The sequence below is a fragment of the Bidens hawaiensis genome, unplaced genomic scaffold (genome assembly GCF_021521415.1).
Source record: "Bidens hawaiensis isolate Kalapana, Puna unplaced genomic scaffold, B.hawaiensis_p1.1 tig00002754_1, whole genome shotgun sequence".
Taxonomy (NCBI): Eukaryota; Viridiplantae; Streptophyta; class Magnoliopsida; order Asterales; family Asteraceae; genus Bidens; species Bidens hawaiensis.
In genome coordinates, this window is record NW_027491148.1 from 455867 (window position 1) to 468383 (window position 12517).

Consider the following 12517-nt stretch of genomic DNA (forward strand, 5'->3'; position numbering starts at 1 on the left):
CTATACAAATCGGTTTCAACGATAACAAATAATTGTAAGATCTAAGAGACCAGCCTAAAATCCAAACTAATTATTAACGATAGGATCTGTTTCGGTCAGTTACTTTTAAACACCATTTTGGCTTTAATTAAAAACATTAAGCTTGTCAGAAAAAGACACCTGTCTTTCCCATGGCAACACAATATTAATAGCCTATTAGAAGAAGACACGTGTATCTCTTAGTACGACATGAAAACGAGATGGCGGTCCGTACATAAAATCTCCGAAGCTTTTTCCTAATTCCTAAGCATTAAGCAATAATAATAATAAAGAGAAGAGTAGGATAGAAAGAATCGAGTATGGACGGACCACCGTTAAACGAGTGTTGCTCAATCTGCCATGGCAACTTCCATCTTCCTCATCAATCCAATTGCTCTCACTGGTTTTGCGGTAAATAAACCCTAACCTAATTATTACTATTACTATTACTATTACTATTACTATTACTACTTCCATTTCCTCTTAATTATTCTTTTCTTTCCTTCATTGAAATTAAATTTGTTGTTCGATCAGGAAGTTAGGGTTTTGTTAGGTAAACATTAGGGACTACATATTAGTTAGCAATTATTCGGATTGGAATTTTATATATATTAATAATAATAATTATCTTTTTGAACTTATTAATATGATTGGATTAATAAGCATAGTTTTTCAAATACTGACCGATTAGTTAAAATCGCATTGGCAGCCCAGTGATTAGCGATTCTTGGATCGATTTTTACAACACCGCTCTCTATACAAGTTTTAGGAATTGGTGGAATGTTCGAAGAATTGAAATATATATTTTTAGGGCAGTTATCAATGATGTACGAAATGATCATACTCCAAATGTTACCAGTAGTTACAATATACACTACTCAAATTGTCATCCCTGAATAACATGAGAATTTGATTTAAGGTTATGCATATAACTTAAGTCATATGGTTATTTTTATCTAATGTATAGGAAACTGCATTTTACAAGTTTGGAATCACGGGTCAGCATTACAGGGATGTAAATGCCCGCTTTGTAGACGCCAGATCACTCTATTGGTTCCTAGTCAAGCTTCTTCTCAACAAGTTCATGATCCCGAAGCTTCCGAAACCTTAAGAAAGATTGAAGCCTATAATCGTCTTTTTGGTTCACAGTCAACTGGTCTTGTTCAGGTATTCATTTGATCCCACTTCAATTCAAACATGTAAATAATTATAGTAATATTAATAATATATGGTTTGTTTTTGGTGAATCTCTTCTTTTACATTTTTTATGGATGTTTCATATAAGTTTTTTTCATATATTCTGTTTGTTTTTAAAACAACTAGTATTCATGCTGTCTATATAAGATGATACGAAAGAAGCTAATAATGTTTCCTAGGCTTGTAAACAAACCAAACGAACACGAACGGAGCTTTTTCATGTTCGTTCGTTTAACTTTAACCCAATAAACGAATGAGTGATCGCACACGAACAACATACCGGGGGGGGGGGGGGGGTCTTGTTCCTGTTCGTTAGAAAATGAACATGCTGATGTTTGTTTTTGTTCATTCATGAACAGTATAAACGAATAATGGTTCACGAGCGTACATAACCGAACACAGACGAACATATTAAGGAGATCATTACATGATTGTGCATTTACTGTATCTCTGTTTATGTTATGTTTTATATTTAATATAAATGGAAATATGTACAATCATGACTTGGTCTCTAAAATAGAACAAACATAACTGAGCTAAAACCAATACATAAGGGGATGAACATAAATGAACAAACACGAGAATGTGATTATCTTAATTAATTAATGAAACGAAGGGAACTTAAACAAACGTGGACTAACGAACATAAATGAATGTAAGCAAACAAACATAAATAGACGAAATTCATGAACATAAAAACGAGACGCATGTTCATGTTCTTTTGTTTTAAATAAGTGAACAAAAACATATGATCTCACAAACTCTTCACTGAATGTATGGTTCGTTTTTGTGTTTTGCAGAGACTACAAGACCTTCCATTTCTTCTCAAGAGGTTGTTTCGAGAACTTATGGATCCTCAAAGATCACTCCCGTTTGTCATTAAAGCACGTGTATATCTGGCTGTGAGTTCATAAATCTTTAATTTCATATTTATAATTTATTGTCGCTAATGCTGTTACTATTTCACACAGCTAATATCAACTGCCATTTATGTGCTTAGCCCAGTGGACATTATACCCGAAGGTATGTTACTTTAACTTAAGGTTTACGATAATCGACTAAAAGTCTAAAATATGTGTTTCTGATAAACTTTTGGTTATTTTGACAGCATTGTTTGGAGTACTTGGTCTATTGGATGATGTCATCATAGCCCTTATTTTCTTTCTTCATGTTGGCACCTTGTATCGGGCTATACTCGTGCGCCGTTATGGAGGATCTACATCTTGACAATTTGGAACCTTAAGTTGGTGTTGGTTTTACTTGTTTTTCTACATATGCAATTATTCTCTATTTGATATTGATACTGGATAGAGATTGTGATCTTTTTATGATGATAAAGGTTATTTCCTTTACAAGAATTTCAATTTTCATTTTTATTAGTCTTGTTTTGGTTAATCATGTAACTATTAAGAAAAATGGGTGCATTAAAGGTTTAGGATTTAACTTGTATGGAGTTGGAGACACCACTAAAATAACTAATTACGTAGTAAAATTATAACAGTTTGTTGGTGTGGAAAAGGCCAGTGGTGAACGACTGAATGGTGAGAATACGGGGTATACACCCTGGAGGCTCACGCACAATGCCTACGTGGCTCAAATAATGCCCCGTGTCGACCATGCCCCCACCCTCATCCATATGAGTGACGGGGTGTGCATGAGGGCGTAAAATAATGCCCCGTGTCGACCATGCCCCCACCCTCATCCATATGAGTGACGGGGTGTGCATGAGGGCCACCACGCCGCTCATTCCCTCTAATTCCTATTTTGTGATCTCACCACTCATGACCTCACTCAGTATTTTTTCCTTTTCATATTGTTTTCAGTTTCTTTTTGTATCTAAATGATATACGTAAATGGGATGGTGGAAAATGAGAGATAATGTGTGGAGTAGTGGAGTTGAAGAATGGAAATGGTGTTGACTTGACAAATAATAGAAAATGAGAAGAATTATGTATAACACATAGCTTAGCATGATGGTTTTATTGCCAATCAAGAGTGTAGTCAATAAGAGTGTCCAAAAATACTAGGATGCTCCCATTACATTATTGTATCAGTCCCCCTCTATTAACCATATAATGTTCTTAGTAACAAAATGAGTATCCATATAATGTTCCTAGCATACAAAATGAGTAAATTGTGGTTTTCATTCTTTATTTAGTCAAATCCTTTGTTTCAACCAATGTTTTTTTTCTTCTTTTATGCTTAGAGATTACGGGTGTCATCGTGCTTTTATTTACCATTTCAGTCTGTCTAACACAGTTTTTTACATATTTAAATTATTCAATTAAATTCCAAAATATTATAGGATCAACCCAAACGATTTGTTATGATCTAATTAACGTGTCCTTTTGCGGGGAAATCATTTGTGGAGGTAAGGTACCAGATACACCATGTAAATTATAAGTCCTTCGCAAGGTGAAAGAATTTTCCCGCGAATAGAATACCCTCCGCGGTAAGCCACATATCTTTCGCGGAAGAAAAACTTGTCAAGTTATAACAGTCATAGCGGAAGACTTGTCGTGATAAGGCATAAAAGGACACGAGGTGAGGAAAAGAACAACCGCTGGTTAAGATCCTGGCACTGTGTATGGACGCACGTTGGACCAATAAGGAAGGCCAACACGATACCTGCCCACGACAAAGAACCTTATACGCCAGACTGTCTAAACCAATCAAGAGCCATTATCATGCACAACCATGAGAATAGAAGGTTCCATTTGAGTGGGACAGCTAGCTCAATCCTTCTCCTTCCCTTCGGCTATAAGTACAACATGCAGATTAACGATAAAAGGATCCACTCTCTCACTCCCCGATAACCATATTCACTATTTACCATACTGATTCTCACGCCGAAGGTTGGTTACGAGAAGACCCCCTATTCCCCTTCTCGTAACGGGCTCAGGGTGTTCGGTTTTGCAGGTCATGGCAGTCGGAGTTCAAAACCATTCGACAGTAGTACCACCGGAAGCTAATGAACCGATCCTATCAAGGATTGGTTTGGGTATTAATCCATCTCGGTCAAGATATTAGGTTAAACCTATCGAGGGTTAACTTAGTGTTTCTTCATTGGCGCCATCCTTATCGGCAAGAACTGAAATATTTCGTAAACAACGTTATGAGTTCCGGCAGACCTCCTCTGACAACACCTCAGTCTTCAATCGCCCAGGACCCAACCAAGATGGTACCCCAGAAGGAAGCATGAGGCAACGAGAAGATTACATTGAGATTGAGTGACCACAACAAGACGCGTGTTTCGATTCGCAGAAACCCGTTTTCCTCGTCAAAAAAGTCCCGTTGTGATGGAAGACGAGGAAGAAGACCCGTTAATGTGGTTAAAGAAAGAACAAGAAAGAATCAGCAGGGAGTATGAAAGAAAGTTTGAAAAGCAAATGAGAAAACAGGAAAAAGTAATAACCCCGTCGGCCACCGCTTTCTTAGGAAACGGCCAAGAATCGTCAGATGATGATAGACATCCCGAACTCTGCGGAAACAAAAGACTAGGGAGCCACACAGATTAGTCGAAAAATCAAGGGAGAAGCCAAGAACAGTCTTCCAACCTGAGCCGAGCAGCCAGGTCGAGAAATACTCTTAAACGAAGTGTTGAAAACAAAAGCGGAAGTGATGGAGATAGCCCTGTACCAAGAGATCACGTGTGTGTGTGGGGGGGGGGACACTTAAACTACTACCCAGACGCTGACGTAGATTTTTCAAAACCTTATAGGCCAAAATCCTTCGTTGAAAATTCAAAATTCGTTCAAAAGATTGCGGAGGCTCCACTACCATCAAACTCGAAGTTACCATCCGCATTAGGGAAATACGACGAGATGCCAAATCCAAGTGATCACCTGCAGAGCTTTATAGCAACCGAAGGGGTAGCGGGCTGGACACTATCCGTTTGGTGCCACATGTTTGCCCTAACCCTTCATAGTGCAGCTAGGGAATGGTTTGAAAGACTCCCGGAAGGTCGAATCGCAAGCTTCGAAGACTTGATCGCAAAGTTCTCTCAGAGTCCCAACACTTTTGCTAACAATGGAGACATACGCATTACCCCGCTGACATATTAACTGTGTTCCGCCGAGAGAACGAATCCATCAAAGATTTCAGTAACACGGCATAACACAGAAAGCCTCAAGATAGGAAGAGTAAGCGAAGACATGATGAGGGCCGACTTTCTCTAAGGAGTGCGAAGTGATGACCTTATCCGATGCTTATCAGGCAGATATGACATTCCAAAGTCATGGGATGCCCTCATGTCAGCGGCCAAAGTCTAAGCAAATACTGAAAAGTCCTTGGGCGGACGTGGATACTCCTGAAACGACACCAAAAGTGAACCCAAAGGATACAAAGGCAACAAAACAGACAAGGGATCAATATGGTCTAGAATTGAGCCCTCGAGAGAAGCGTCAGCACCCCCGGTCACAAGGCCACTGGTAGGGGAAATACAAAATGACCGAAACCGCGGGTACAAGAATAAGGAATGCACCCCATTGTCAAAAACCCCAACAAAGATATTGGCGATAGAAAAAGTCGACTCCTGGACGCCTTAACCGATCTTCAAAAGGAAGAATCTAGACAAATAAAAGTATTGTAAGTTCCATGAAGACATTGGGAATAACACAGACGTTTGCACAAACTTAAATAATGAGATTGAAAGCGCTGTAAAGTCCGAGAAGCTCGAACATTTGGTCCTATAGGCCAGAAAACATGTTAGGAATCAAGGGGTAGGCAAGGACAAAGGTCCTCCTAGAAAGCATATAAAAAATCTGAACACCCACATGATACAAGGCGGAAAACCCAAAAGGGAAAAAAGCCAAACACCAAGTAGTGAAGCCTAGAAAGAAGAGCATGTTATGTTCTGCGGATCAAGGGAGGTCCATGCGTAAAGCAACCATTGGTAATCACCATGCTAATCGGGCATTATCAAAGCACTTACATATTCATAGACCTAGGCAGTACTTCTGACATAATGTACCAACAATGTTTCGATCAAATAGATGCGGAAGATAAAACAAGGTTGGAACCGGTTATCACACCTGTATCTGGGTTCTCAAACGAAGTCACACATCCGCTAGTGCAACTGAAGTTCCCGGTAACGTTAAGTGATGAGAAACCTTCGAGGACTGAAGATGTAGAATTTCTAGTGTTGTCAGTAAAGTCCAAGAACAATGTGATACTGGGAAGAGAAGCAATAGGGGATTTTAACGCAAACCCGTCCACTACATACGACATTATGGGCGTCGCCACACCAACGGGGGTAGCATTAATAAAGACAAATAAAGATTGTCTAGTCACGGAAGGGTCAAACCCCCAAAAGCACAAAAAATGGTCAGCAACACGGAACCCGAGAAATGGATGATGAATGCTAAATTACTAGACCAAACAATCACCATAGGACCTACCCAATCCAGTAGTGTGAATTCACACCTGAAACGGTTATTGTTAAAGAACATAAATGTGTTCCGTGATAGTTGGCAGACATGGTAGGAGTTCTGCGACGTATAGCGGAACACACCTATAAAGTCAACCCAGCGTTCACACTAGTTGTTCAGAAGAGACGAAAATGAGCCTCTAGCAGACGAAGGCAATGAACGATCAAGTGAATGAGCTGTTGAAGGCAAGAATTATAAGGGAAATACGGTACCAAACATGGGTGGCAAACCTAGTGATGGTACCCAAAAGCAAAGGAGCATGGCGAAGGTGTATCGATTACAAAGATTTAAACAAGGCATGCCTCAAAGATGTGACTTCCCACATTGGTTGGGAAGGAGAACTAAGCCTTCTTTAAAAAGAGGTGGATACCTTCCCCATCATAACGTGTTTTGGGCTCTTAATGGTAGTGGATTGGGAGGAGAATTCCACAATTAAGCGTGCTCAGATGAGTGTAGTATGATGATGGGTGACCACCTTGGCAACCAAAATCAAATCCGTGAGGCGATGGTGGTACGTCCCGGCCAAAGCGGACAATGTTATGGTGCGGTGATAGCTGGGCTGTTACAGATGGTATCAGATCCAGGGTCGGACCGGTGATGCCAGGTGCCGCGAGGACGCTGGAGCCCTAAGGGGGGGATGGATTGTGACATCCCACATCGGTTGGGAAGGAGAACTAATCCTTCTTTATAAGGAGGTGGATACCTTCCCCATCATAACGCGTTTTAGGCGCTTAATGATAGTGGATGAGAGGAGAATTCCACAGTTAAGCGTGCTCAGATGAGAGTAGTATGATGATGGGTGATCACCTGGGCAACCAAAAGCAAATCCGTGAGGCAATGGTGGTACGTCTCGGCCAAAGTGGACAATACTATGGTGCGGTGGTAGCTGGGCTGTTACAGAAACTTGTAAGACCCCGGAATCCGGGAGTCCTACAGTTGGTAATTGTTTTGGTCAAAAATCTAATAAGGATTAATTAACCAAATTTGTTTGGGGAGGTCTAGTGCTAATATGACAATGGTGAATATATAAACGAAATAAGGATGAACACCGTGATTTGTTGTGAGGAAAAAACCTAGATATTGAGCAGAACGTCGGCAAAAAAACCCCGGGTGATTACAAATCGTCTATCACCACTTTATTAATATCAAAATAGTGTTACAAATGGTGGAGTTTTTGATCAAAGAGTACAAATAATCTAAGTATATGTGATCTGCTTTGAGTGTTCTTGACAGAGTGTTTGTGAATGTAAGCAGTGAGTAAATGAATGTGTGCGTGTGCCTAGCTTTGATCATTACCTCGGTATATAACAAGTAAATTAACAACTAACAAACAAGCCCTAAAAATCCGCCATCTTCCCACTATCTTCAAACACAACTTTTGACCACGTGCTTGACAAGTCCAATAGCAAGAATGCAGGTGGAACAAGTCTTGTAGCCATTGCACATATTAAATAACAACCTACACACAAGAAACATTTGTTAATAATACCAATTACTGAGGATCCTTGATCCTGACACAGCTCCGGAGTTCTTCAGAAGGATAACTGATCCAAACTTGTCATCAAGAATAACATATCCTCAGTACTTAATTATTCGTGGCTCAACAATTGCCCCCAATTTGGCTGTTGATTATAAATTCACAGCTGTCAAATTGCTTTCAAATTTCAAAAAGGCTGTCAAAGAGATTAGGTGAAAAGACACAAATAGGGGTTAAATAAAAAATAAATATTAACTTAGGGATCAAAGATAAAACCCGGCTCCCTTTATATTCTCTCCATTCCGGAAGCTTCTCATCTTCAATCCTCTATATTTCAGGTAATCCTCTATCCCTTTCTTCCTTCTATATTCAGTATCGATCAATGTCTACTGATAGTTGCTTTTCAAACTCGTCCAACCATATGGATGGAGATATGAAAAGTCAAGGGTTATTGCAAAACCCTTCATCGGAGATTTGCAAATTCACGGACCCCGAGATTGACCAAATAGCATCCTCTTTTCCTTCCAATACCATATTCATACATTACGACTCCTCAACCCCAAGCGACATATCCACAAAGATATGGGTTTGTTTTCTGGCCTGTCCTTTTCTGATTGGTTACTCGTACCCATTCCCGCAGTTTACTTAGAGATTCTTCACCCTTACCGGCATTAGCTACATCCAGGCTATGCCGATGATATGGCGAGCATTACTGACTCTTGAAGAAATCATAGCCGATCATGACCTTGAGTTTGGATTCTCTAAACTGTCATACATATATTCTTTGTACACCACGGTTCCACTCGCTTCCTGCTCAAATCCAAGCCTTACCAACCGATTCCCCTCGACAAAGTCACTCAAAACAATTCTCATTGGAAGAATAAGTTTTCCTTTGTCAAGAGAGATTCAATCCCAAACGGAAATACCCTTCCAACTAAGTGGATTAGGCGGGGTAAGGTTTCTGTATTTATCGTTGCTTGTTGATTTAGGTTGAAATACTGATTTGCTTCTTTCTTTTGTGCAGTTGAGAACTTTGCCATCTTGCCAAGCTTCCAGGAACCAAAGAGAGAGTAGCTGCATTCCTCACATTGAGCCCAATAGTCTGGACTTTCAAGATCAGGATCTCTGATACTGATTCAAAAACTGAACAGTCAGAAATCTCACCTCAAAGTCATATGTCAAGTAAGTATAAAGATAAGCATGTTGATTTTATATAGTAAAAAAAATGGAAAACTTATCTGTTGTGTTTTTGAAGTCATGCCTAAGTCTGCCAACAAGCCTGTTACTCACTTTTCTCTGGATGATATAGACCACTTGATTTTTCCGAAGATGGTTAAGAAGGAATCCTCCAAATCCACCCGTGTTCCTAGTCCTCACATAGTGACTACCAGATCTAAGGCTCAGTCTGGGCAGAAAAGGAAGCTACCAGAATCTCAAGCAGAAGTTCAGGAAGTTGAGAAGCACCTTCAAGAAGCGATCACTCAGGCGGTTACTCAGGTAAGGATCCTCAATCCTGCTTGTCAATCTTGTTAGATAATTGCTGTTGATCTCAGGCTTTTAAATTGTAGGGTGCCCAAGGTTTCCACTCTTATTATGGTTCAGTCATCAAGGACCTTGAGGATACTTTGACGGGGATGAGGACTTGATGTGTTGTAAAACACACTTACTTTCCTTATGATTTTATCATGGTTTTTATGCTTAATTGTTTATTTTATGAAAGTATTGGGGGTTAAGTGCAATAATAACAAAGTTTAAATGTTAATTGTAGGTTTATGAAAGATGGTGAAAAAAGAGTTAAGTTGGAAGATTCTAGGGGCCTTTTTGGTCAAGTTTCAAAACTACAACTCAAGGCCCGACCCAAGCCCACATGTTAGAAGCCTTACATGATATTATATTAAGTTAATTAATTTAATTTTCTGCCATAATCCAGCCCTAAATCCCGAAATTCAGCAGCCCCAATTCTGCCCACAACTTGCGATCGGCAGCAGCAAGGGAGATGAAAGAAGAAAAGCTTGTGGCGGCTAGGGTTTGGTGGTTGTGACGGCTGGAGAGGAAGAAGAACACCAAGGAGAGTCTTGTCCAGCTACTAGGCATCATCTAAACTCATAATCTCAGCCATAAATCATAAGTATTCTTTCATAAACTTTATCTCTTGTTCAAGAACCCTAACTAGTTGAACTTGATATTTTTGTTGGATTGTTTTGCAGGTAACTTAGAGATTGACTTGTGTTTGATTGTTCTTGATCATTGAATGAGTTTTATTATGTTTATGTTGAGTTATATGATGTTTAATTTGATATATTGCTGCTGTCCAAAATCAATGAGTAGCTAATCTTGTTTGTTCTACCTAGGATTGATGAATATTGTTAGGTTTTGACTAGTAATATGGATTGTTAATGATCATGGCTTAAATTGTTAATGTAAAGTTTGATTTAACAGTAAATTAGATTGTGTTTAGTGGCTGTGTTTTGTTTGATTATACCAAATAACCTCGTGCTTTAATTAATTGAATCGGTTTTGATTAGTTGTTGCATGTTTAAGGCTCTTTACTTTGTGTTTAGGGTTTATTTGCGGGAAGTACAACCGTAGGGATAAGTGGGTAAATTAATTAGATAAAATCAGTTGTGAAACACCTTCTTAGAGACCGAGAGGTGATAAGAAGTAAACTCGTCTCATTACTTTTACTTGTTAGAATTAAGATCGCGTGAGAGCGGGTTTTGTTCTTGTCGGGTTTGGGTGTTTGAGCGATTAGTTGGTCTAGTTTAAGTTAAGTTGAATTGTTCCTCTATCCTTGGTTGCGTAGTATTCGTTTCCATTAGGCTAGTGTGTCGGTGAGACCGAGAGGTGAGTCGGTATTAGAACACGTTAATAATTTGTTTTCCCGGTTTGTTCTTAAAATCAACTAAGATAAGTTAGAGTTTGTTGGTGAGACCGAGAGGTGATCTGACCTTCTTGAGCGAACCTTAGTTGTGTCATCCTTTAGAACCGGTGTCGTGAGAGTTTTCAATCCATTGTCTTGTTATCTCCTTCAATATGATTCTTACCTAGGTAGACGTTTTTATCACCGCAATCAAAGTTTCCGAAGTTTTGTCAAAAGTTTTCATTTAGTTAAGTTAAGTAGTTAAATTAAATCTAAAAAAACAATTAAATATATTGGTGAGTCTTGGTTAGAGTTTAGTGATTATAAACGTTTTCACGTGTCTTCGAGTTCGATATCCGGACTTTCCTCATCTGTGCTATACGCGACCGGTACACTTGCCGTTTGTGTGAACTAAGATAGATTGTTTGGTTTTTAAAGCTTAGTTGCGACTTGTGTTTTATATATATATATATATATATATATATATATATATATATATATTTTCGCACATCAAGTTTTTGGCGCCGTTGCCGGGGACACGGTTTGAGGCGTATTAAGAACGACTCGAGTTAGGACTTGCCTTGTTTACTACTTGTCTTTCTTATTTGTTTTGTTTGTTAGTTTAAAATAGTATAGCTAATTATAGTTTCTTTTATTTATTTTAATAGTTGTATGCGACGTACTCGATCTCTAGGACCACCAGAAATTGAAGGATTTCTCGAACCAGAGAGAGAGCTTTTTGAGAGACGTCGTACAAAACCGTTTTCCAGTTCATCTACATCCGTCGGTAATACGTTCTCTTCTCCTACTTTTTCTGAACCCGTCATTAGGGATAGGATTATGGGTGACGCGTATCCACCACCGAGGAGGACAGTTGCAGACCGGGCCCGTCCGGTCGATGCTGGCGCGAGATCCAGCATTGCTCCACCAGCTATATGAGTTCAAACGACTTGGCAGATTCCATATAATGTTCTGAACACGATTGCTCATTCTGCTCAATTTCACGGGTTACTCCATGAGAACCCATATGCTCATATCACTCGCATCACACGAATTTGCGACACGTTTCATCTTGCCGGCGTATCCGAAGACACCATCAAACTCCGAATCATTCCATTATCACTCGTTGATCATGCGAGTATGTGGCTTGAGTCCCTCCCACAGGGATCCATTGCTACTTGGGCTGCCATGCAGACCCAATTTCTTGAAAAATACGATCCTCCGGCTAAGGTCGCTCGTTTGCGTAACCAAATTCATTCTTTCCAGATGGAGGACACAGAGAGCTTCTACTAGGCGTGGGAAAGGTTCAAAAATCTACTTGCGTTATGTCCAAACCACAGCCTACAAGACTGGGCGGTTGTTGAGAAGTTCTACAATGGAGTGACGTACGCAACTCAGAGTATGCTCGACACAGCTGCAGGAGGTAACCTACTGACAACGAAGGATACAGATGAGTGCATTGCCTTGTTTAACGGTTTAGCCATGAGTGGATACCAGCGACCACAAGTTAAGAGTACCAAAACCGTCGATTCCCTA

The 12517-nt window shown here is 39.7% G+C and overlaps 1 protein-coding gene across 1 annotated transcript; it reads left to right on the forward strand.

The window, feature by feature from the left end:
* The first annotated feature begins 308 nt into the window (after nucleotides 1–308).
* On the forward strand, nucleotides 309–2589 carry LOC143620965 (uncharacterized). The gene is made up of 5 exons (XM_077092520.1): nucleotides 309–429; nucleotides 986–1185; nucleotides 2016–2117; nucleotides 2187–2238; nucleotides 2324–2589. The coding sequence occupies exons 1-5, from the start codon at nucleotides 339–341 to the stop codon at nucleotides 2440–2442; spliced, it is 564 nt and encodes a 187-aa protein (XP_076948635.1). The 5' UTR covers nucleotides 309–338; the 3' UTR covers nucleotides 2443–2589.
* The last annotated feature ends 9928 nt before the right edge of the window (nucleotides 2590–12517 follow it).

Bases quoted from the DNA above. Each gene is read 5' to 3' on its own strand.
- LOC143620965 (XM_077092520.1), top strand. From the start codon at position 339: ATGGACGGACCACCGTTAAACGAGTGTTGCTCAATCTGCCATGGCAAC. The intron at 430-985 runs GTAAATAAACCC...TCTAATGTATAG, and splicing joins TTGCTCTCACTGGTTTTGCG to GAAACTGCATTTTACAAGTT. The intron at 2,239-2,323 runs GTATGTTACTTT...TTATTTTGACAG, and splicing joins AGTGGACATTATACCCGAAG to CATTGTTTGGAGTACTTGGT.